Consider the following 21800-nt stretch of genomic DNA (forward strand, 5'->3'; position numbering starts at 1 on the left):
AGAGCCCCATTCTTTTCCAGGTTGCTGGAAGTCGGGTCCCTGACTTTAGGACAGAAGAGAGTCTCTCCCTTTCTCCCAAGCCTGGAGCTGGTGAAATGGACATCTATTTTACAACGTGGGCCTTTCTTCCTGGGGCCCTCCCCTCCCCCTCCCCCTCTATGATGTCCCTGGATGCCCCCATGTACACATCCATCCAGATAAATATGTACACCCTCGCGGCTCATGCACGTGTGTGCGCATGCAGTGTGTCCATCCACACACGTGCCCAGGCTGCCGACACACACACACACACACATCTCACCAGTCTGCTGCCTCCAGCCCTTTGCTGCCTTCCCACAGCCTGGCCAGAGGGATCTAGGCCTACCCTCTCCCTGGTGACCTTCCCCGAGGTGTGGGAGGAAGAGTGGGAGACTTGGCTGTCCGGATCCACCCTGCCCCTCTCCTGCCTGGTGATTATCTTCCCCCGGGTGTGGGGGGTGCCCAAGGCCTGGCTTCAGGCCCCGGGAGAGGAGGGGGAGGGCCGGAAAGGAGCTGTGTGGGACAGCTGCAGGAAGAGACCAGGCTGGCTCACATTTGGGAACCAGGATGCCTGGACCTGTCCCTCCCCTCCTCTGCCTCCTGGCTGGCTTTCTCCAGAAGGAATCGGTAAGGTGCTCTCAGATCTCAGGAGGACCCCAAGAGTTCTCTAGGGAGAGGATGTGGGTTTGTCTGTGGGAGTGGTTGCTGGGCAGGAGACACAGCCCTTGTGGTACTTTTTTTGCTGAATGGAGAGGCTTGGGCTGGGGAGGCTGCATCTTGTCTGTTAGAACCTTTCTACCCCCCTGGAGCTCCCTCTTCTGTCAGCACGGCTGGCGGTGGGGGGCGGGGGGGGGGGTGGTGGCTGGCAGGCGTGCTTTCTATGGCCAGGGACCTTCTCCAGGACTGTCCGTAGGACTAGCTATGGAGTCTGTGCTGTCCCCCACAGGCCCCTATTGTGGCGACTCTCAAGCAGGGTCTCAACGTCCCCCCCCTCCCATTACCTACAACCACGTCTTGACACATCGCTTCTCTTAGATTCTGAATTAGGATGTTTCCACCTCACTTCTCCCCTTTGCTGCTGCTGATTGAGACTCTGCGAGAAAGAGCAAAGAAAGAGGTGCCCCAGGTGAGGTGGATGGGGGAAGGGACAAGGGTTGGCCCTTTCTTGGGGCCTTCTCCTTTAACGTCAGTTTCCCCAGTTGCTCTCTGCACCCCCCCGCCCCGCCCTTTGAAAGAGCACATGCATGAATGTACACACGCGTGCGTGCGTGCGCGTGCGCACACACACACACACACACACACACACACACACACACACGGCCTGGAAAATCTGATGAGTCTGCAGTGCTCAGTTTCCAGGCCCCTATCCAGAGGCTGGGTGGGTGGCTCTGAGGTTTGGGGCTGGGTGGAGTGGGGGAAGGGCAGGCAGCCCCTGGCTCTGAATTGAACCAGTGGGAGGCTGAGTGGGTTTCTCTGCGGGCCTGCCACCCCTCCCCCCCCCCCCCCCCCCAGGCTGGGGCTGGCCCCTGAGAGCCTGGCTCCCAAGAAGCAGCCTTGCCCTTCACTTTTCATACCTGCCTGTTTTCTGCGTATTCCCCCTCCCCACTTCCTGAGTTAGCGGCCAACTCCTGGGCTCCTTTCCCGGGGGCGGGGAGGGGGGGGTGCCCAAAGCCATTTCTTCCCCTTCTGTTCTGCCTCCCCCTCCCCTCGCCACCATCAGCTGTCTTGAGGTGGGGACACATGGGTGAGCAGTTCCTGGTGAGTAGCTGGCCTTAGGCTGGAACGAAGCAGGCCTGCTTCTAGGCCAAGTGCCAGGGAAGGTCCCCTTGCCTGCAGCCTGCTGGGGGCTGGGGGGCGGGCAGAAGCTGGGGTGGGCACCACTGATCTATGTGGACAAGGGACTTAAGTAAGCAAACGTCCTAGGGACTTAAATAGCTCCTCAGAGAGCTCTGAGCTGAGAGGACCCTAATCCGGGGGGTTGGGAGCAGGACTGGCCTTCTCGGACCGGGCTCTTCCCCTCTCTGGAGACCAGCTTCCTCATCTGGGCAGTGGGGGTGTGGGAACAGATGGGTCCCAGGGGCCAGGTGGGCTCTTCGAGATCTATAATCGCTGTGACTCAGGGCCTTTAGGATGTGTTCCTGTGCCTCTGTCCACAAGGGCATGGTGCCACGTGGGTGCACAGAAGGGGACACACACCCACAGCTGTGGTCCATCCGTTCCACAGCAACACACCCACGCGATGTAACCGGGACCCTCCTTCCCCTCCGCCGACTGGACAAACACTCTATCCATCTGCCACGTATTGATAGGGTCGGCAGAACCACACTCCTCTCTGGGGTCGGGGAGTGGGGAGCCAGCTGCCTTTGCTATGTGTGCCCACTCGAGAGGCCATCCCTTGCCTTGGTCTTTCCCGAGACCCCCCTGGAAGTTCAACTGCTGGAGGAGGGGTGGAGGCGGGGAAGGCAGAAGGAGAGACGGGCTTGTCTGCAGCCCACGGGGTGCAATGCCCTTCTACTTTCTGGGCCCCGGGGTCGCTCTCCCCTCGTTGAATCTTGCCAAGGCTGGGTGGGCAGAGGGGTTAGGGTCCGGACTGAGAGGCACCTCCTTGGTCTTTGGCTGCCTGCCACCTGCCATCTCGCTGAAACTCGGCCTTCCCACCCTTGCCCGCCTGCCCGTCCGTGTCCGCCCGTCAGTCAGCCAGCCAGCCAGCCAGCCAGCCAGTGGGGCAAGGGGAGGGTTGGGGGGACTGGCTCCACCCCTGCTGCCTCTTAACTTTCCTTTACAGACATCGGGATGAGGCCCTCAATCCTGTTTGCTGTCTTCCTCTGGCTCCGGGGTTTCTTGGTCCAGGTGAGGTGGGCACAGGGGGCAGGCAGGCAGCTGGGGAGCTGTTCTCCAGGGCCCGTCCAGGCTCCCACCTCTCTGTGGGGCCCCACAGCTGGTCTGCATTAGGCAGAGCAGAGGCTGTTCCTTCCCAGCCGCTGGCTCAGAGGACAGAAAGAACAAACCGCTTCTGCCTGCGTGGGGCTGCCTCCTGAACTTGGGGTGTGCCTGTGGGTGATGCCCTTTTGTCCCTGTCTGGGGGAGTGCCAGACAAGAGGACAGCCTTCTCTCTGATCTTGGCCCTGTCCCCTGCTGGCTTCCACGGACCCCAGAGCCCTCTGCCCATCTCCTCCCCCCTCCTCCCTCCTTCCTATAGGGACATGAGTGTCACACTCTGGCAAGGAGCCCAGACAGAGAGAGTGGAGGTAGGTGTCTTCAGTGGGGGGAAGGAGGTCTGGGAGGTAGGAGGGAGTGGGGGTGCAGGGTTGGTTTCTCCATGCCAGGCCTTGCCTCTGCTCTGGCCCTTTTTTTTTTCTTTGCCTTTCCTCCTTCTTTAGGGGAGAAAGGGTATCGGGAGACTCTGAATGCACCCCTTTTCCCCAGGACCGCCTCTGAAAGTGAACGTCAGCAGCCAGGGGCGGCCTACTAGCCTCTTCCTGAGCTGGGGAGCCCCAGGGCCAGACAAGTTCAGCCATGCCCTCCGCCTCACCCACCTGAGTCCCCTGGGCTCTCCAGAAGGGCCGCAGCTCCAGGCCCACACCAACGCATCCAGCTTTGAGTTCCGGGACCTGGTGCCAGGAAGTCGCTACCTGCTGGAAGTGACTGCCCTGGGACCCTGTGGGCAGAATACCACCATCATCCTCACTGTCCGCACTGGTGCGTGGGGGCGAGTAGTGTGCAGGCATTGCAAGGGATCCGAGCAGGAGGTATCTGTCCTGCAGGGTTGGCACAGGGCAGGGTAGCCAAGGAGGGCAACGTCTCTGAGGACCATGCCTGGTACCGTGACCCATTTAGAAGCATTTGAGGCACAGGGATGATGCCCCTTTGGCCCTGAACTTGGCACGTCTCTCTACCCCTGTTGCAGCCCCATCACCTGTCTGCAACCTGCAACTCCGTAGCCCTGGGAGCCCGTCCAGCCTCGAGGCCTCGTGGGGCGCTGCCCCTGGGGGGCAGGATGGCTACCAACTTCTCCTCTACCACCTAGAATCCCAGACAGTGGCACGTAACATCTCCCTGCCGCCGGGCAGCCTGGCCTGCAATTTTAGCAACCTCCTACCAGGTAGCGAGTATGTTCTGGAGGTTACCACCTGGGCTGGCAACCTCCAGGCGAACACCAGCGCCCACCAGTGGACAGGTAAGGCAGACACCTGGCAAAGGCCCAGACCAGGCGGTTGGTGTGGGACGTGGTGGGGGGGGGGCAGCCCAGAGCCTCCTAGGGAACCCTGCCCCAACATAGCTGGGCTTCTAGTCTTCCTTGCTGCCAGGGCTGGTGCCGGGATCCCACGCCAGGGCTCTTTCTCAAGCCTGACTTTGCTCTCTCCATCCCCCTTCCAGCCCCCGTGTCTCCCCACCAGCTGGTGCTACACGCTCTGGGCACCCATGCCCTGCGAGCCTCCTGGAACAGCTCTGAGGGGGCAGCCTGGTTCCACCTCATGCTCACAAACCTCTTGGGCGGCACCAGCCTGACTGCGGTAGTCAGACGGGGAGCCTCCAATCACACCTTCCTTCACCTCTCTCCGGGCACCCGCTACGAGCTGACGCTCAGTGCTGTTGCCGGGCCCCAACAGGCAGCAGGGCCCAATGTCACCGAGTGGACCTGTGAGTGCTTGGGGTGGGGGTGGGGGGCCAGGGGGTTACAGCGGAGGCTCCTCGGCTCTTCTGTGGCTGAGTGGGTGGGATATACGTGGCGGAGGCCGGGGTTCCTTTGGAATCCTGTGGGGAAGGGATGAGGCACGGAGGGAGCGCGCCACCTGTTGGCTGGTGGCAGGTGTCCACCTGAAGAGGTGATGGCGGTGTAGTGGTCACCCCTCGAAGCCTTCGTGTGCCAGCCACAGATGATCTCATTTAGTCCTCAGACCAGCCCCACGCAGTCATGTCATCCCCAGTGTATGGTAGAGGGAGCCGAGGTTCAGAGACAGGAGGGACCCAAGGTCAAGCAGCTTGTGAGTGACCAGGCCAACCTGAGCCCGGGCTGGGTGCCTGCAGAGCCCATGTTGACGTTGCCATGTTTTTGCTCAGAGAAGCACTGTCGTGCATGGGCTACGGGTGGAGGAGCCAGACTGCCTGGGTTCTGAATTTCATCTCTGCCTCTCACTGGCTGTGGGTCTCTGGACAAGTTACTTACCTTCTCCGTGTCTCAATTTCCGTTTCTTTAAACGTGGCTGGTGACAGTAGCACCCTCTTCGCAGCGTTGTGGGGAGTAGACGTGAGATACTGCGCGTAGGGTACTTTGTGCCCTGCTGGCATCTATGCGCTTGGTACTTGATACGTTATTATTTCTGTTATTGTTGTCCGTGGCCCGATCCCAGAATTCACCCAGAACGTGGCAAACGGTGGCTGCTGGCCTCTGGATGAGACGTGGTCTAGTGTTGGAGGAAGAAGCTAGTGTGAGGAGGGTAGGATCTTTCTTATCCACCGTTTAGGTCTTTCTGCATATGTTTTCTCCTTTTACCCATAGATCCTTCTGCACCCTTGGACCTGGTGGTCATTCCCCTGCTCTCGGAGCTCTGGGCAAGCTGGAAGGCAGGGTCTGGTGCCCGGGATGGCTACCTGCTCAGGCTAAGTGGGCAGGTGGAGAAGACCATCACACTGGGTCCCGGAGCCCTCAATGCCACATTCCCAGGGCCCCTGCCTGCTGGACCCTACACTCTGGAGCTGAGGGTCCTGGCCGGGCCCTATGATGCCTGGGCCCGGGCCAGTGCCTGGCTGAATGGTGAGTCTGGGCTGATGGGGAACAGGATGAGGCCCTGCCCAGGGGCACCTGCCTTGAGTGGCAGCTGGGTTCTCACTCTCCAGAATTTGCATCCTCTGCAGATTCTGCTGCCCAGCCCAGACAAAGCAATGGGACCACACTGCAGCTGGATGGGTTGGGGGCCACCAGGGAGCCCAGGAGGCGGGCACTGCTCTACACTGAGGGAAACCCAAGCCTCCTCGGAAACATCTCCGTGCCACCTGCTTCCACGCAGGTCGCTTTGCGTGAGCTGGGGCCTGGGGCCAACTACCAGGTGGACATTGTCTCGTCTCTGGGAAACACTACCCAGAGCCCCACAAGCCATACAAGTGAGTGTCAGCCACTGTCCCCTGACCCTGCGGAGCGGGGGCGGGGGAGGCCTTGCCCTGGGGAGGGAAATCTGGGTAGAGGGGAGGCTCAGAAGAGCTGGGAAAGGGCTTCACGGGGCCACAGACGCAGTATGGCCCCCTTACCAAACTGTCCCTCTCTTCAGAGCTCCTGGCACCACAGTCACTGGATGTCACTGGCAGGGGCAGCCCCTCTGACCTGACCATTGGTTGGGCCCCAGCACCAGGGTGGCAAGAAGGCTACAGGGTCACCTGGCATCTGGAGGGCAGCCAGAGGTCACCAGACAGTCTTATTGACTTGGGACCAGACAATTCCAGCCTGACTCTGAGGGGTCTAGTGCCCGGCTCCTGCTACACTGTGTCAGTGTGGACCTGGGCAGGGAACCTCAGCTCCCCCATCCAAAGGACCCGTGCCTGCACCCGTGAGTTCCCTGGCTTCAGCCTCTGGGAGGCCAGCCCAGGACAGTGGGGGTGGGGGCCCAGCTTCCCTTACTGTCCGCTCTTCTGCGTGCCTCCTCTTGACTTAGACGGTCCCGTGTCCATCCAAGGTGGGCCTTTCAGGAATCTATTGGCAAGCATTTTCCACCTCCTACCATTTGGGCGGCCATCCGCCCATCTATCCATCTATTCAACACACATTTAATGAATGCTTCCCATTTTTTAGGTATGGGACTAGGTGCTGAGGCTAAACATTATGAACAAGACAGTCTAGGAATATTGACAAGTAAACAGAGGCTATATAAATATATGTATAAATACATATATGTGCATACACATATATAATGTGTATTATTTTACAGATCATATAAAAAACATAAATGTATGATGGGAATATGTACAACGTATTTCAAATCACATGCAATTGTGTTCTTATAGGTTAAAATTGATGACTAATGGGAAGTTTATGTGGTTCGGTCTAATCTTGTAGGACTTACAGAAGGGAAGCCTGCTTAGGGAATCAGGGAAGGCTTCCTGAAGGAGGAGGAGAAGGAGAGTGAACTGAGAAGCTTGTAGTCTGAGTCGGACAGAGAGGGGCTTTATGGAGAGGCTAAGCATGCACCAAGGCCCTCAGGAGAGAGAGGAAGAGGGAGGAGGAGAGGGGAGAGGGAGAGACAGAGACAGAGAAGGAGAGAGAGAGAGAATGAGCTTGCAGGCACTGAAGGTCAGCCGATGAGCTAGAGACCAGGACCCAAAGGGTTAAACATTTAGGTGGGTCCTGAGCCTTGTGGGGATCCTGTGAGCCAGACATCACACTGTCAAGGAGCTGACCGTGTGGGGAGGGAGCTGGATTTGTAAGCTGGCAGTGTTTGGGGCTCTCTTGGTGCCCAGGGGAAGGGGAGGCAGGGAAGACAAGGGCAGGGGGTTTGCGTCATTCCAAATCTATTTCTTCCTTGACCTTGCAGTCCCTGTTCCTCCTGCCAACTTGAGCCTGGGCCTTGCCACCCAGCCTCCTGCCCTGACCGCCTCCTGGAGTCCCCCGCCTGGGGGCAGGGATGGCTTCCAGCTGCGGCTTTACCGCCTGAGGCCCCTGACTCTGGAAAGCAAGGAAGCTCTGGCTCCCGAGACTCAGAACTTCTCCTGGACCCAGCTGCCCCCAGGCACCGCGTTCCTGGTTCAGCTGGCCACCTTGAGGGGCCCAGATGAGAGCAGCAGCACCAATGCCACCGGCTGGATGCGTGAGTGCCCCCTGCACACCCCTTCCTTCCTGGCCACCCTTGCTGGTTGGATTCCCCAGCGGGGCGAGGGGGGCTGCGTGCTCCCCTTGACCTCTTCATCATCTGTGCGCAGGCAGCTGGGTTGACTGTGGTTGATCCCTGATCTCTAGGCACCAGGACATCCCTAACTGGGAATCCCCAGGGATCCTGGAAGGTGGGCAGAACCCAGGGGCTTGCTCTTGTACAGTGGCTGGGCCGTGCCACTCTCCAGGCTCTCATATGGCCAGTGCGGGAGTGGGGAGCAGTGGGGAAGGGACGCAGGACCCAGCCTCGAGCTCCCCCTGGGCTGGGAGTGTTTGATAGCGACAGCAGTGACTCGTGTTCACTGGGCCCTTTGCTAAGTGTTCTCCCCATGTTCTCTCATTTCCTCCTCATGACAACCAGCCTAGGAAGTGGCTACTATGGCTCTGCCCATTTCACAGATCAGGAAACTGAGGCGCAGATGAGCAAAGTGACTTGTCCTGGGTTCCTCAGCCCTAAGTGGGGAGTCGGGATTCCATTTCTGACACTGTGACCCAGAGTCTGTGCTCCTAGCCGCACGCTAACCTCCAGAGAGGAGTGGGGGAGGGTGCCGGTGCTGGACAGGGTCACGCAGTTACTGAAGCATGGGACACACTGAGCAGCACACAGCGGAGCTCTCTCCTTCTCCCGTGGAGCCTCCACAGCCATAGACCTGGGTTTGGAAGCTCCCTCTCACACCGGCCTCGTTCCTTCTGCCTTCTCTGAGTGCTGCATTCTTGCTAGAGCCAAAGTATAGCTGCTGTCACCCCTTCCCCCACCCTCAGAATCATCCTTCTCCAGGGTGGTGACTCCCCCACCCCCTGCTCTGTCCTCCTGATTCCTCCCAGGGACCACGTGACCTCAGACAGGTCTGAGAGGAAGCTGGAAAGAGCACCGGCCTAGGAGGCAGGAGACCTGGGTTTTAGCTATGGCCCAGTCCCTAGAGCAAACGTTGTCCCTCTGTGAGCCTCAGTTTCCCCATTTGCAGAGGAGGTGTTGGCTGGGTGACTGGGCCAGGCTTATGTGGCTCCAGGGCCTGGGCTCCAGCTGAGGGTGAAGGGGCGCAGCTTGGGCCCCCAGACTTTGCCTGTCCTTGAGAACCTGCCCAGTCACTCAGGGGGTCTTGCAAAGCTGTTTGGGTACAGGGGCTGGTGCTGCCCCGTCCAGCCCTGCCTCCGAGAGGCCTGGCTGCTTTGGGAGGGGAAGGGGTTAATGTGTTCATGCAGTACTGTTTGAGCGGGCCCTGCTGTCGGCCTGAGCTGGTGCTTCCCGGCCTGGGAAGGATGGAGGGACACAGGAGGGAGGAGGGAGCCAGAGATGTGGTTTGCATTCTTTTCTTCTGTATTCGTTTGTCCGGGGTGCCATAACACAGCACCACAGGCTGGGGGCTTAAACAGCAGAAATTAATTGTCTCACAGTTCCAGAGGCTGGAGATCTGAGCTCAATGAGTTGGCAAGATTGAGGACGGCAGTTTCTGTCCCAGGCCCCTGTCCTTGGTTTGCAGACAGCCCCCTTCTCCCTGTGTCTTCACACAGTCTTCCCTCCGTGCGTGTCTGTGTCCAGATTTCCTCTTCTTATGAGGACCCCGGTCGTAGTGGATTAGGGTTCCATCCTCATGACGTCACTTAATTACCCCTTTGAAGATCTTATGCCCCCAAACAGTCGTATTCTGGGGGTTAGGACCTCAACATGAATTTCGGGGGGACATAGTTTGGCCCACAGCACCTCTCTTCTTCCCCACCTTCCCATATCTTGCTCTCCCCACAGCCCCCCTCGCCCCTCCTCTGGTGAACGTGACCACTGAAGGTCCCACCCAGCTCCGGGCATCCTGGGTGCATGCTCCCGGGGCGCGAGACAGCTACCAGGTGACTCTGTACCAGGCGGGTGCCCAGGCAAGCGCCAGCACCGTGGGACCCGAGGTGGACAGCACAAGCTTCTCAGCTCTGACCCCAGGCACTCAGTACGAGGTGGAGATCATGTCGCAGGCTGGGCCTCTCGGCACCGCAGCAGCCAATGTCTCTGGCTGGACCTGTGAGTCGCGGCTGGGAAAGGCAATGAGGGGAGGAGAGGCGGGCAGGGCTGCCTCTGAGACCCCTGGATTCTTTTCTTAGCCGCCACTCTAGTCCCATCTCCCAAATTCCGCACCCGAGGGCCTTGCCTGGAGCCAGCGAGCTTGCAGCCTCACGCACCCCACGCAGCTTGGTTCACCGGCTCTCTTTCCCTCCACAGCCCCGCTCGTGCCCAATGAGCTGTTGGTGTCGATGCAGGCGGGCAGTGCCGTAATCAACCTGGCCTGGGCCGGTGGCCCCCTGGGGCAGGGGGTGTGCCATGCCCAACTCTCAGAGGCCGACCACCTCTCCTGGGAGCAGCCCCTGGCTCTCGGCCAAGCCCTCCTCGTTCTAAGGGACCTCACACCTGGACGCCATCTGTCCCTGTCAGTGCTGTGCCAGGCGGGGCCACTCCAGGCGTCCACTCACCCCGTCGTGCTGCCTATTGGTATGTTGGTGTGTGTCGGGGGAGGAGGAGCGGGAGGCTCCAGTCCGGGCTGCGACGCTGTCCATTCTATTCAGAGCCACCTGCTCCCCTCCGGTGGGGGCTTACCCACCCCTTCCCCAGGGATATGCTTCCTGTGCTTCTCCAGATGGGCAGTGATGCCCAAAGGAGAAGTTGTTTCTCTGTGTGGCCAGGGCCTCTTCCTGTGAACATAAATGCCCAGTCCCTTTGTACCTGCTGATTCTGACAGCTGCCGCCCCAGATGCCAGCCTCTTGGGGTGCACCAACCCCCACACAGCGCAGAACCTTTGCTTCCCACAGAGCCTGGCCCCGTGGAGGATGTGCAGTGCCAGCCCGAGGCCACTCGCCTGGCCCTGCACTGGATGATGCCCTCGGGGGATGTGGACACCTGTCTGGTGGTGGCAGAACATCTGGCTGCGGGAGGGCATGCTCACATCGTCTTCCAGGCTAACACCTCCGGGGATGCCCTCCTGTTGCCCGGCCTGCTGCCCGCTGCTTCCTATCGCATCAGTCTCACTGTGCTGGGCCGGAATGGTCTGTGGAGTCGTGTGGTCACCCTGCTGTGCGCCACTTCTGCAGAGGGTAAGCCCTTTCCACCGTCTCCGGAGCCCCCTCCGCTCCCTTAGCCTTCCTCCAACATCACCGCTGGGGTTCTCACTGCCGTGGCCCTCACTGCCGGGGACTCTCCCTGTCCCCCAACTCCCAAGCCTTCCTCTGGCCCTGATCCAGATGCCATAGTATGGGGCCTCACCGCCGGCACCCCGGCCCAGGGGTCTCCTGGTTCTTATTTAGTTGCACCCATCAGGCACTGGTTGCCAGGCACCGTAAGAGGTGCTGGGGATGTGACAGCATGGCCCCTGCCCTTGGCCACTGGCACCTAGTTAGGACCTCACTCTTCTCCTCTCCATCCCCAGGCTGGCGCCCCCCGGACTTAGCTGCAGCCCCCCAGCTGGAGCCTGAGGCGGGGATGGGAGTGATGATCACACGGGGTATGTTTGGCCAGGACGATGGGCAGATCCAGTGGTACGGCATCATTGCTACCACCAACATGTCACGTGAGTCCTGGGCCAGGAGGGGATGGGAGACCCTGGCTATTGCCTGGCATGGGATGGGGGGGGGGAGGGTCCAGATATGGACCGCTTAGGTGAAATGCCTGTGGCTGGCATGAGTGCTGGAGTAGGAAGAGAGACCCAGAACATTCTTAAAGATAGGGCTGATGTTGTGCTATGCATGGTGGGAACATGCTAGAGAAACAGGGTAGCCGCTTTGTGGGCAGGGAGAGAGGCTTCAGTCTCACTGCTGCCCTTGCACTGCCCCTTTCTTGTTCCTCTGTAGTGGTGCGGCCTCCCCAGGAAGCCATCAACCACACGTGGTATGACCACTACTATGGAGGACAGGACTCCTACCTGGCCATCCTGCTCCCCAACCCCTTCTACCCAGGGCCCTGGGCTGTGCCGAGATCCTGGATGGTGCCTATGGGTACAGAGGACTGTGGCCAGACCCAGGAGATCTGTAACGGGCAACTCAAGCCAGGTTCCCAGTATCGGTGAGGGCTAAGACTGAGGGGGCGGGGGCTTTTAACTTCCACTGATGGGTTGTTTGCACATTCCCTCTGCAAAAGATCTGGACTGACTTACGAAGAGAAAGCATTTGTTGGCCCACAAATGGGTCCACAGAGTTATTTTGACTGGGCTCCCTGGTAGGCAAGGCAAAAAGGAAAACACCCATCTGTTACATGGTTCTTTTTTTCAGGAAAAAAAGGCGGGGGGGGGGTGGATTCTGTTTCAGCTTTCTAAGGATGTTTAGGTACCTATGTTAGGGCTTCTTGCTGTGGGAAGGGAAGATTGAGAAGAAGTCAGGGGTAGCTTGTTCAGGTAGCGTGACACATAACCTCTTAACAGGTGTGGAGAGAGGCTCTCACTCTCTGAGTGTCTATTGTTAATGACTCAGTGTCTCGGGAGGGGCTTTGCCCTCTTTGTTTGCCCCTCCAGAACAGAAGGTCCTGTTTCTCTGCCCCAGGTTCAGTGTCGTGGCCTTTACCAGATACAGCCCTCCTGAGACCGTTATCTCCTTCTCAGCCTTCTCAGGTAGGGTGGACACCTGGCTAGGGTTCCAGCTGGGCCCCGGGGCAGGGGAAGAGTGCTGGGACCCCCTGTTCTGGGCTCGTCCCCAACCGGCAACGGGTAGGATTGAGCTTGGATTCCAGGGAGGGCACGTCCTGCCCAGCAGAGCTGGGAGACCCAGAGCCAATGCTGAAGGTACTGCTAGCACCTGACTTGGCCTGGGTGGGCTGGGGGGGGGGGGGCGAGGCATTAATGAAAGGGGTTGTCACTGCCCGCGATCACACTACCTTCCTGCACTGCCCCACTCTGTGCTGTCGCTCCCAGGCCACTGGGATTCTAGAACAGCACTCTCCAATAGAAACATAAGGCAAGTCACAAGGGTGAACCACATATGTAAGTTAATATTCCCTAGTAGCTGTGTTAAACAGGTAAAAATAAAACAGGTGAAATTAGTTTTAGGAACATTTTATTTAAACTAAGCTATCAATATTATCATATCAACATGTGATCAATTAAAAAAATTCTTAATGAGGTATTTTACATTCTTTTCTTTATTACTAAGTCTTCGAAATTCTATGTGTATTTCATGCTCATAGCAAAGCTTAATTTGGAGTAGCCATATTTCAAGCACTCCATGGCCCCATGTGGCTAGTGGCTACCATATTGGACAGTGTAGTTCTAGAAGGTCCAGGAAGCCAGCTCCCTACCCTCTTCTTTTCTTTGAGGGTGTCAGGGAGGGGAGTAGAGCCTTTGGGGCAAGCTCAGAAGCCCGGGGCAGGGAGAGCTTGCTGGGCATTTTCAGTCCCCATGCAGGATGGTCCCCCTGGCAGCCATTTCTGGCCTCGGGTGGTATTTGGGACTTCTGAGGGGGGTTGTCACTGTGCGCTCCTCCCAGAGGCTCTCAAGTCCGGTCACCACAGAACAGTGGGACAAGGCTACTCTACTCTACTCTCCCTTTGCACTTCATAGAGCCCAGGGCCAGTGTCTCCAGGGTAGCCGTGTCCCTCCCAGCGGCAGTGGGCATCATGATGGGCTGTGTCCTCACAATCTGTGCCCTGCTGGGCCTGCTGTACTGGAGGAGGGTGAAGGGACAGAGGTGAGTAAGAGCGAAGGCTGGGGGCCAGCATGGCTGGGGGAGGAATGGCTTCTTCCCCAAGAAGCTCCCCGTGCCCCTGCCCCGTTGGGCTCCCTCCCACACGCCTCTTCATCCTTTGCAGGGCAGAGAAGAGTCGGTTTTCCCAAGAGCTGACAGCTTACAACCTGCGGTGAGGGCACTTTCCCATGTCTCCTCGTGGTGTGCTGGGCAGTGTGGCCATGCCTGGCACGGGTCATCGTGGCATCGCCCAGTCTCCCCAGCAGCCTGCGCCTCCGGGACTCCCTTGTCCGTCACCTCACAGCTCTGTCACACCTTCACGAGGCCTTTTCTCCAACCCTAGAGCTCATGTGGCTCCTCTCTGCCCGTTCAGCCTCCTCCCCCTCCTCCCAATTCACCTACTCCAGTCCTCACCTTACCCCTGACAACTGGGCGATATCAGGCCGAATCTCTTTCTTTCCCCGGTGATGTTAGATCTGTAATTCTCTCCTCTGGTCCCTCCTGTGCTCCCCTATACCGACTTCATGTCGAACCCACATCGGTGAGCATCGACTATGCACAGAAGCCCTCCTCAGAACCGGTGATGGTGGCAGGGGCTGAAAGCCTCGTGTGTGCCTTCACATGTAGATCCTGTCTGCTCTGCCCTCCTCCGTCTGTCCCCTTGTCTGTCTTTCTGCACTGGGGGCTGGCGGCCCAGGCTGTGCATCTGCGTGTGCGGAAAAATGCGTGCCGGCTCCATTCCAGGGGGTGTTCCAACTATCCACTGAGCTCAGGGCAGGACCCTACCACGGGCCCACTCCCTCCCTCTTCCACCAGGCGGACCCATCGGCCAATCCCTATCCAAAGCTTCCGGCAGAGTTTTGAGGCCAAGAGTGCGCACGCTCACCAGGCTTTCTTTCAGGAATTTGAGGTAAGGCCTCTGCTGCCCTCGGGCTCGGAGCAGAGAGGACCTGGGCCATCTAGGTTGGGCTGGGCCTGCCCTGAAGTCTGGGGGGAGCTCCCAGCTGTGCACACCCCACCCCTGTCCCTCCCCTGGTGTGGGGAGAGATGGGTCCACTTCAGAAAGCAGCGCCTGGCCCGATCTCTGCAGGAGCTGAAGGAGGTGGGCAAGGAGCAGCCCAGGCTGGAGGCGGAGCACCCCGCCAATGCCACCAAGAACCGTTACCCGCACGTGCTACCCTGTGAGTGCCGGCGAGCAGATGGCCGGGGCTGGGCCTGGACGGGGGTGGGGGGCGGTGGGGGGTGCTCCCTATGCCCGGGCACTGCACACACAGTTTTTCCCTCTGCAGATGATCACTCCCGGGTCAGGCTGACCCAGCTGGAGGGAGAGCCCCACTCCGACTACATCAATGCCAACTTCATCCCGGTAAGGGCCACCTTCAGAGCTGGCTGTGGGTGTGTCCGTTCGGGAGACTGGCTGCTTTGCAGGACACGCTGTCCTACCCTGGCTGTAGCAGTCGTCCATGAAGATCACCAGCTTGTGTTCCTTTAGGTCGACCTGGCACGTATTTATTGAGGGCCTACTGTGTGCCAGGCACTGTGCTGGGCCTGTCGGAGTCAGAGCTGGCTACCTGTATTCTTGCCTTCAAAGCAGCACACTGTGTGTGTGTGTGTGTGTGTGTGTGTGTGTGTGTGAGACAGGCACACATGCGCTGCCTGTGTGTGTCACATCTACCACTCAGTGTGACGAGTGCTGTATTAAGGGGAGAAGAGTGGTATTCAGAGAACATGAAAGAAGGAGAAATTCAGTCCACTCGAGGAGTCAAGAAAGGCTTCCTGGAGGAGGGGACGTGTAATCTCTTGACGGATGAGTAGAATTTTGATAAAAGACGAAAGAGGGGAAAGGTTGGAAAGAACAGCCAGAGAACAGCTGGGTGCACACGCACAGACAGCGTGGGGCTGGGGTGCCGGGTTGGGGGAGGTGAGACAGCACAGGTAGATTGGGCCCGGATGAAGGAGGGGCTTGATTGTTAAGCTAAGGGCTTTGGATTTTACTTGCTGGGCCATGGGAGCTGCAGAAGATTTTTGAGCATGGGAGAAACGTGGAGTTTGGTTTCAGAAGGGGGTTGGTGAACAGGTTGGACTGGGGAGACTATTTCTGTCACATTAGTACTTTCTTACTCTCATGTGGGCTTTTCTTGCCCCTTCAAGGTGGCGCTGGGGTGCTGGTGGTGTCTCTGAAGCCACCCCTCCTGGTTTGGATTCTTGGCGCACACATGTGGTCATGTGCACACGTGTAGGCACACTCTCCTCCCTCCTGGAAATCGCACACGGGACATTTACTGCTGTGTGCCCCGTGGGGCCTGGGGGACCGAAGTGTCACCAATTAACATGCTCCTGTCTTCTGCACTCCCCAGGGCTACAGCCACCCGCAGGAATTTATTGCCACCCAGGGCCCTCTCAAGAAAACTCTGGAGGACTTCTGGCGGCTTGTGTGGGAGCAGCAGGTCCGCATCATTGTCATGCTGACCGTGGGCATGGAGAATGGGAGGGTGAGCATGCCTTGCAGTTTCCTAGAGTGGCCACGGGGTGGCGCATGTTCTCCTTACAGGAGTTCTCCCCTTGCCATCTTAGGTCTGGGAAGGTGGGTGAGGCCTGAGAGAGGCCAATCAGTCCTGGAGGTTGGTAGGGGTCCCTAAGGCCACCCAGAATGGGAGGCAGTTAGAGGGACCAGGTACTCAAGCTCCCCGGTTGACTCCGTTTCCTCTGACCTCTGCTGTTTCTTTCTCCCCCCCCCCCTTTTTTAAGTTCTTATTTATTTATTTTGAGAGAATGAAAGCACAAGTTGGGGAGGAGCAGACAGAGAGAGGGAGAGAGAATTCCAAGCAAGCTCAGCACTGTGAGCGCGGAGCCCAATGTGGGGCTTGAACCCATGAACTGTGAGATCATGACCTGAGCCAAAATCAAGAGTCTGGTGCTTAACTGACCGAGCCACCCAAGCGCCCCTCACCTCTGCTGTATCTCATTATTTCCACTTGCTCTTGTTCTAGGCAGAGGGGGGCAAAGGCGTTGGGGGGGAAAGAATGGGGTACGGACTGTCTCAGGATGGGCGTTCTGCATCCTTTCTTTCAACAAGCCTGGTGGATGGATGTCTCTTCTGTGCCTGCTCAATGCAGAGCCCAGGGACAGAGAGAGCACCTGCTGAGTTTGTCCTCCAGCTGAAGCAGTGAGGCAAGGCCAGGCAGCCCTAAATAAAGGCATCCAATTTTGTAAAGGAGCCCAACAGCTGCCTTGAAGTCTTAAGGGTCATATGGGAGGTGTGGGGGTGATGGTGCTGGAGGCCAGCCAGAACAGAGAAGCTTCTGGATGAGGTAGCGGGGGACTCAGGTTTGTACAGAGAGCAGAATTTCAACAGGGTGGCAGAGACCAGAAAGATGACTGTGTGTGTGTGTGTGGGGGGGGGGGGGTGGTCCGGATAAACCAGGGGTGGCAGTAATGAGGCTGGGCCCACAGCCACCCCACACCCTTGCTCCGACCCTCTGGCCCTAGGTGCTGTGTGAGCATTACTGGCCAGCAGACCCTACCCCTGTCACCCATGGTCACATCACCATCCACCTGCTGGCTGAGGAGCCCGAGGAAGAGTGGACCAAGCGGGAATTGCAGCTGCAGCATGTGTGTGCCCCAGGGGACACGGCAGGGTGGGGCGGGCATTCGAGCTGAGACTCTGAGAAGGTTGCCTCACCTCCTGCGTCCCCTGGCCTCCTTCCTTCTGAGAATTGCAAGCACTCAGCCCCTGCCTGTCCAGGGAAGTTGGTTAGGGAGGGGGTAGGGAGGCACAGGGAAGGTTAAAGTGTTATCCGAAGCGACGCAGTGCGTCAAAGGTAGAACAGGGTGAAGTGACGGTTTCTGCCCTGCCCTCCCTTGCCCTGCACTCAGTTCGGGGCTCCCTGCTTCACCCCTCACCCCTTGTGCCCATCAGCCTTGCCAGGCTGTGACCTCCTGGGGCACGAGAGCCAGGGACTGGCCTCACCCCTCTGCCTGGGCATCCCCTATAGGCCGACGCTACTCAGGAGGCTGGAGAATGAAGGGGTCAAGGGAAGCATGCGATCTGAGGGGCAGGTTTAGCTGTCACCCCGCTGAGGGTGGAGGTATCAGTCGCCCTGCCCTCAGGGATCTGGTGAAGAAAGCCGAAGGGCTGAGGCCAGGGACCCCTGCTCCCGTCCCTTCCCGTTCCCAGATTACCCAGCAGCAGCAGCGGAGGGTGAAGCAGCTGCAATTCACCACCTGGCCTGACCACAGCGTCCCTGAGGCCCCCGACTCCCTGCTCTCCTTCGTGGAACTGGTACGGGAGCAGGCCCGGGCCACCCAGGGCACCGGCCCCATCCTGGTGCACTGCAGGTGAGGGCAGGTGGGCGGGCCTGAGGGGAGGCAGGGGAGGCGGGGCTCTGGGACCTCGGGCAGGGCTCAGCCCAGGGCTGTCCCCACAGTGCGGGCGTGGGCCGCACGGGCACCTTCGTGGCCCTGTCAAGGCTGCTGCAGCAGCTGGAGGAGGAGCAGGCGGTAGACGTGTTCAACGCTGTGTATGCGCTGCGGCTGTACCGGCCCCTCATGATCCAGACCCCGGTGAGGGCTCGACAGGCTGGGCGGGGCAGCCAGGGTCCTGAAGGAGTGGGCGGGAGGTGGGTTGTGGGGGGCGGGGGGGGGGGGAGGCCACATTGAGTCTGGAGGGGCCAAGGAAAGGAACTCTGGGGGGACACTGAGGACCTGGGGGGCGGGGCTTTACCGTGTCGCCATCCTATCTGGGCTTCTGTTTCCCTTTCTGTCAAAGGGGAGGTGGGGCAGGCCTCTGGCGGCTTTGATGCTGTGCGACAGCGACAGCGTGGGCAAGGTCCCAAATGGCCCACCCCCCCTCACCCCAGCCCTGTCTTGCCGGTTGGGCCCTTGGAAAATCTCCCTGCTGGGCCATACTGCCTTAGCAGACTGACTCCTCCTCCTCCTGTCAGACCCAATACATCTTCCTGCACAATTGCCTCCTGAACAAGATTCTGGAAGCGCCCTCTGACACCCCTGAGTGAGTTGCAGCTCCCCTGGGGCCCTTGTGGGGTGGGGGCACGGGTTCCCTGTGCCCTCCCACCAACAGGCCCCTGATCCTATCCATGGGCAGAGCTGAGAAGACCAGAAGCGGGAGCTGGGGAACCCCGAGTGCCTCCTCCCCTCTCCGCCCCTCCCCCAGGTCCCAGCCCATCTCGGTGATGAACTTCGCAGAGGCCTGCGCCAGGAGGGCGGCCAATGCCAACGCCGGCTTCTTGAAAGAGTACAAGGTGTGTTTCAGACCAGGGGGTGGGTGACAGCTGAGGGGGCTGTCCTTGCCCAGACAGCACTTTCTGTGGGTTCCGTCCCGCGGAGCGCCCTAAGCGCATCTCCTTCGCCCCCGCAGCTCCTGCTGCAGGCCATCAAGGACGAGGCTGACTCTTCCGCGCCCCCTCCTGGCCATAAGCAGGACAGCACGGTCGCCTGTGAGTGCCCGCGGACTGTGGGTGGGCGGGCGGCCCCGGGGCCCCGGGGAAGAGGGCCTCAGGCAGCCTCACCCTCGCCATCTTCCCTCAGATGATTCTTCTCAAGTGCGGTTTTCTCCGGTGGAGGAAAGTCCCCCTAATGAGATGCTCGAAGCCTGGCTCTTCCCTGTGAGATGATGCCCTATTACTTGCCCTCTCTGATCATTTGCGCTTATTAAGCTGGAGCTGGGGTCTCTGGGGGCCCTAGAGCTGTGGTGAGCAGGGGGCACCCTCAGTCCCTGGGAGCCAATGAGTTGTGCTCTGCAGGGTGGGCCTTCTGGACATGACCACGTTGTGCTGACTGGCCCTGCAGGACCCGAGGAGTTCTGGGAGCTGGTGTGGGAGCATAGGGCCCATGTGCTGGTCTCCCTGTGCCCACCTGACACCTGGGAGAAGGTGAGGGGGACAGAAAGACCCCTAACCCTAACCCTAACCTAAGGGTTAGGAGACACAAGGAAGGCCTTCGGCATCAGATGGCAGTCAGGGTGGAAGCCTCGGGAGCTGGGACAGGGGTGGGAGGTGGAGGTCGTGGTGTGGCGGGCCTGTGGGCAGGGTGTGTGGGCAGAGAGCTCGGGAAGCCTCCTGAGCAGCCCTGACTTGGTCCCGGCGACAGGCGTTCTGGCCGACGGAGAAGCAGCCCGTTGTCACAGACATGGTGACAGTGCACTGGGTGGCTGAGAGCAGCACAGCGGGCTGGCCCTGTACCCTCCTGAGGGTCACACATGTAGGTGCTGGGGCCGCAGGGTGTGGGGTGGTGGGTTCTGTGGAGGAGTCCTGTGCTGTTTTCCTCTGCTCCTCCCTGGCACCAGTGCCACTGCCTTTGTCCCCAGGGGGAGAGCAGGAAGGAGAGGCAGGTGCAGAGGCTGCTGTTTCCGTGCTGGGAGCCGGGGCGTGAGCTCCCTGCCACCACCCTGTTACCCTTCTTGGCCGCCGTGGGCCGGTGCTGCTCTCGGGACACGATGAAGCCAGGCACACTGCTGAGCCACTCCAGGTGCTGCGGGACAAAAGCCTGGGGGGTGTGGGTGCCAGGATCCCCTCACTGCCTCTCCAGCAGGGCCTCACATCTATCCCACTGAGCCCTGCTTGGGTCACGGGTCAAAAGGACACGGTCTACACAGTCTCCCAGTGCTCCTGTCTCCTTACTCTGCCTGGATATCTTCTGGGAATATGACATCTTTTAGGAATATACCCCCTCCCTGCTTGGGCCCAAACTGGCTGGCTCACCAGGCACCCGGTGTCCCCTTCCCAGTCCCCAGGCCCGCGTTGGGTTTCCCCATATACCTGGATACCCCAGCTTTCTCTGCACCGCCCCCTCCCCCACCCCGCTCCCATGCCCTATCTAACTCAAGGTCAATTGCAGCAAGGGTGTGGCTCAGCTGGGCACCTTCCTGGCCATGGACCAGCTGCTGCAGCAGGCGGGGGCTGAGTGCACCGTGGACATCTTTAACGTGGCCTTGCAGCAGTCACAGGCCTGTGGCCTCATGACCCCAACGCTGGTGAGAGGCCACCAGGGCTTAGTTGTGGGAGGGAGTGAGGAAGGGGGTAGGGAAGGTTCTAGGAGCCATCTCTAGGCAGCACTCTCTGGGGAGTCACCAGGTGGTGCGGGGGACCACGATGCTCCCAGATGGAACCCTAAGGGTTAGGAGACACAAGGGAGGCCTTCGGCATCAGATTTGGGCAGTCAGGGTGACGCTCCTTACCCCGACGTCTGCCACCAGGAGCAGTACATATACCTCTACGACTGTCTGAACAGAGTGCTCACGGACGGGCTGCCTTGAGTCAGCACTGGTGGCTGTGCTGTGCGGGAGCAGAAGAGGTCTGTGCCCTGTTGGTCAGTGCCAATCAGCCTCAGCAAGCCCGCTGGGGCCGGGTTTCACTGGGAGGGCCTCCTGCACGCTGGACCCTGTGCCGTGAAGGGGGAGAGGTGAGCAATAAAGAATGTGCTCAACCTGAGACTGAGTGTGTTCCGTCCGTCCACCCTCCAAGGAGGAAAGAAATGGCCTCAAAGACTTGCCCGACACGGGGCCCAGTGCAAGGGCCGGGTGGGCAACCATGAGCAGGGGTCTGGCTGAAGTGGCTGCCCCACAGCCTGCATGCCGTGGCTTTTCCCGGGGAGCAGCCCCGATGCCCCACCCTCCAGTTTTCCAGTTGCCTCAGACTTCAGTCTCTCCACTTGGTCCCTAGTGTCCTGGCGTGCCCCAGATCCAGAGCCCCAGGTACTCAAGATTCTCCTACCCCACCTACCGCCCCCCCCCCCCCCCCCCCCCGTGTGCAGCAAGGACCAATCCTTGCCTTCTGTTCCCTTCTCCTTGCCTTCGCTTGCCTTCTCCCACCATCCCCAGCTGTCTCCACCTGCCGGGGGCCCCAGGGTCCTCTTCAGCCACTGTGTGCTGCCCCGTCAGGGTGCAGGCGTTGTAACCACACTGACGTGGAGGGCAGGGGCCGGGAGCTTTGCTGCTTCCACGGGAGGCTGTGCCTCGAGCCAGAGTTGCTGAGTTTTCTCTGCTCCTTTGCTCCCAGCTTCCTCCCCTCCGCCACAGGAGGGAGGTAGGAGAGAAGGCAGTGAGGGACTTTTGGAGGAGAGAAAAACCGGGAGGGGGAACAGAAAATAGGGTGGGGTTGAGGCCCCCCCAGAGGTATCCCACACTCTTTGGGACTCAACTGCACACCGAGCGACATGATATGGTCTCATAAGCTCCTGTCTGACTCCCTGATTAGACTGCACAGTATTGGATGGCAATGTGCCTGACGCTGGACACCAACTGTCCCTGGTGGAGGGCCC

The 21800-nt window shown here is 59.5% G+C and overlaps 1 protein-coding gene across 6 annotated transcripts; it reads left to right on the plus strand.

Annotated features, from left to right (window-relative positions):
- The first annotated feature begins 270 nt into the window (after positions 1-270).
- On the plus strand, positions 271-20971 carry LOC132685818 (receptor-type tyrosine-protein phosphatase V-like). Of its 6 annotated transcripts, none has more exons than XM_078440823.2 (35): positions 273-645; positions 1054-1144; positions 2804-2868; positions 3218-3266; positions 3445-3717; positions 3926-4195; positions 4396-4659; positions 5519-5773; positions 5875-6120; positions 6285-6560; positions 7542-7814; positions 9621-9884; positions 10083-10349; positions 10668-10949; positions 11282-11422; positions 11703-11913; positions 12387-12454; positions 13400-13526; positions 13648-13695; positions 14340-14433; positions 14614-14704; positions 14813-14889; positions 15881-16015; positions 17013-17135; positions 17701-17861; positions 17951-18086; positions 18467-18534; positions 18697-18784; positions 18901-18979; positions 19071-19147; positions 19286-19414; positions 19632-19742; positions 19849-20009; positions 20379-20514; positions 20737-20971. In XM_078440823.2, exons 3-35 carry the CDS (start codon positions 2812-2814, stop codon positions 20794-20796), a joined length of 5097 nt encoding a protein of 1698 aa, XP_078296949.2. In that variant the 5' UTR covers positions 273-645; positions 1054-1144; positions 2804-2811; the 3' UTR covers positions 20797-20971. The 6 variants fall into 6 exon arrangements, with proteins under 6 accessions (XP_078296950.2, XP_078296951.2, XP_078296949.2 ...); XM_078440822.2 differs by having other exon boundaries at positions 274-645; positions 15881-15970; positions 18628-18784; XM_078440821.2 differs by having other exon boundaries at positions 275-645; positions 18628-18784.
- Positions 20972-21800: the final 829 nt, after the last annotated feature.

Source organism: Panthera onca, chromosome F1, assembly GCF_046562875.1.
Source record: "Panthera onca isolate mPanOnc1 chromosome F1, mPanOnc1 haplotype 2, whole genome shotgun sequence".
NCBI classification, from domain to species: domain Eukaryota; kingdom Metazoa; phylum Chordata; class Mammalia; order Carnivora; family Felidae; genus Panthera; species Panthera onca.

Bases quoted from the DNA above. Each gene is read 5' to 3' on its own strand.
- LOC132685818 (XM_078440821.2), top strand. From the start codon at position 2,812: ATGAGGCCCTCAATCCTGTTTGCTGTCTTCCTCTGGCTCCGGGGTTTC. The intron at 18,980-19,070 runs GTGAGTGCCCGC...ATCTTCCCTCAG, and splicing joins GCAGGACAGCACGGTCGCCT to ATGATTCTTCTCAAGTGCGG. The intron at 19,415-19,631 runs GTGAGGGGGACA...TCCCGGCGACAG, and splicing joins CACCTGACACCTGGGAGAAG to GCGTTCTGGCCGACGGAGAA.